At 43.9% G+C, this 2,476-nt stretch overlaps 1 protein-coding gene across 2 annotated transcripts in view; it reads left to right on the plus strand.

The window, feature by feature from the left end:
• Positions 1–2,145, plus strand: part of LOC107578529 (solute carrier family 25 member 51-like) — a 3,198-nt gene extending 1,053 nt beyond the window's left edge. For both annotated transcript variants that reach the window (XM_016264475.1, XM_016264477.1), the window contains exon 2: positions 293–2,145. In XM_016264475.1, coding sequence (XP_016119961.1) covers positions 360–1,277 — 918 coding nt within the window. In that variant the 5' untranslated portion in view covers positions 293–359 and the 3' untranslated portion in view covers positions 1,278–2,145. The remainder of the gene's footprint in view (positions 1–292) is intronic.
• Positions 2,146–2,476: the final 331 nt, after the last annotated feature.

The raw sequence follows: 2,476 nt of genomic DNA on the forward strand, positions 1-2,476 counted from the left end.
TATATATATATATTTTTTTTTTCTTGCCATATGACAAACAATATATAGGTTAGGTTTTAGGTTGATATGGTTCAGTAGCCTGATGTCTTCCTGCCCTCTTTCTGTCTGGGTCACTTGATCTGTGGTTAGGCAATGTGTCTTATCTCAGCAGATAATGATGCAAAATGGTTTCAAAAGATTAGACTCTTACCTGAAACCACTGGCCAATAAAACATGTTTGGATTGAATCAACTCATAAAACTTATCAAGATACGTTTGACTGTTCTTATGCTTTATTTTCTCTTTCTTACAGCTTGAAATGCTGTTGATGGGTGTTTACCTGGATTGCTTCTGCTGATCAGTCCAATGCTTAGTTTCCTATGGGGGTGGTTACTACTATGGACCCAGATTCGGCCCAGCAACCGCAGGGCAAGTTGGGTAATGGTGGCCACGCGCTAATAGGGGCCAATCTGGGTGCTCGGGGAAAGCACTACGTGTGCGGCTCACTTGCTGCGTTCACCAACATCATCGTGACCTTTCCTATTCAGAAAGTGTTGTTCCGGCAGCAGCTTCACGGGGTCCGAGTGACCGAAGCCGTCCGTCAGTTGCAGAGGGAAGGGTTGAGACATCTCTACCGAGGGCTCCTGCCTCCACTGCTGCAGAAAACCACCACCGTGGCCATCATGTTCGGCCTGTATGAGGATTTTTCCCGGTTGCTTTTGCATCATGCCCACAGAAGTGGTGCGCCTGAGCTTGTTACGCGGAGCGTTGCTGCCGCGCTGGCCGGGACGGCTGAGGCTGCTCTTACGCCGTTCGAAAGGGTGCAAACACTGCTTCAGGATCACAGGCACAACGGGCGTTTCAATAACACTGCCCACACCTTCCGGACTCTCCTGCGGGACTATGGTGTGAGGGAGTGCTACCGCGGGCTGGTCCCGGTTTTGTTGCGAAATGGGCCTAGTAACATTCTGTTCTTTGGCTTGCGTGGGCCAATTAAGCAGCAGCTGCCTGATGCCCGAACCCGTATGGGTCACATGGCCAATGACTTTGTGTGCGGCGGGCTGCTGGGGGCAGCGCTGGGTATCATGTTCTACCCTCTGAATGTGGTCAAATCTCGAGCTCAGGCTCAAGTCGGGGGCAAGTTCGTTCCTTGCCATCAAGTGCTCATGACGGTGTGGCGGGAACGCGGCGGCAGCATCGTGCTGCTCTTCCGCGGAGCGACGCTCAACTACCACCGATCTCTTCTGTCGTGGGGGATCATCAATGCAACTTACGAGATTCTCCTGAAAGTTTTCTGAAGACTGGGGTGGATGGCGGAGGGCACTTTTTCTGAACTAAGCCAAATTGAGTTGTTGTTTTTTTTTGTACCTCTTTAAAAGCGGTCTGGACACTGCCAGCTCCCCTAGTGCACTTAACATCTGCACTTTAAGGGATAGTTCACCCAAAAATGAAATTCTGTCATCATTTATTCATCCTCATGTCATTATAAAGCTTTCTTTTTTCTGTGGAACATGAAAGAAGATATTTTATTGTTTCTGGTCCCATTGACTACCTAGTAAGTCATACAGGTTTGAGGGTGAGTAAATGATGACAGAATTTCCATTTTTATGTGGACTGTTCCTTTAGAATCTGCACTTAATGATCTGTATGATTATGGATGGACACCATCCATGTGCTGATAACTACATATAAAGTCCACCCATATTACTTGGCTACAATAAGTGTTGTATATATCGCCACATGTCCTGGTTCTCATATCAGTTTTTTTAGTGGCTCTTTTACTCACTTTTTGGGGGTCTGTGGGACACGGATGGAGAAAGCACAGAGTTGCACTACAGACAGTACATTTCTACTTATTTTCTGTAGTTTAGTTTAAAATACCTGATGCACAAACTCTGAACTGGAGCATTACAAGCCATGTGTCATTGTAAGTGTTACGTGCAGTTTGATCGATGGTTCGTAAATGGGTATGACTTGTGGACCACACAAAGCGAGAGACGTCTGTACAAGCCCATGATGCTAGTGTTTTTGCCAATCTGTAAAAGTCCTGATGAATTCAAAGATGTGTGATCATTTTCATGAAATGCTATTTTTATGTAACCAGTGTTTTGTGACATGAATGTCATTTTCACATTGTTGTGGGTGGAAAGTAAACAAGTAATTCCACTTACTGTGTTCTGGGTGTCATTACTGAACCGTTTGTGTGTAATTTTTTACCTAATATTTGGTCTTTTATATACCTAAATATTAGGTATATTATTGGTATAAATATTATGCTTATTAGAGTATCTGTCCTTAGCTTAGCAACATGCTAACACCATTCACTTGACATGAGGAGAGTTATTTGTCTATGGAGCTTATAATAGGGCAAAACAAATTGAATTTGTATTGTGTAAATTTGAATTACCACTCATTGACAAGTGTCATTTAACAAACGGAGTATTATGTGGCATTTAACATAGTTCTGAATTTAATTTACGCAATACAAATTCAATTA

The sequence above is a fragment of the Sinocyclocheilus grahami genome, unplaced genomic scaffold (genome assembly GCF_001515645.1).
Source record: "Sinocyclocheilus grahami isolate Dianchi unplaced genomic scaffold, SAMN03320097.WGS_v1.1 scaffold10748.1, whole genome shotgun sequence".
Taxonomy (NCBI): domain Eukaryota; kingdom Metazoa; phylum Chordata; class Actinopteri; order Cypriniformes; family Cyprinidae; genus Sinocyclocheilus; species Sinocyclocheilus grahami.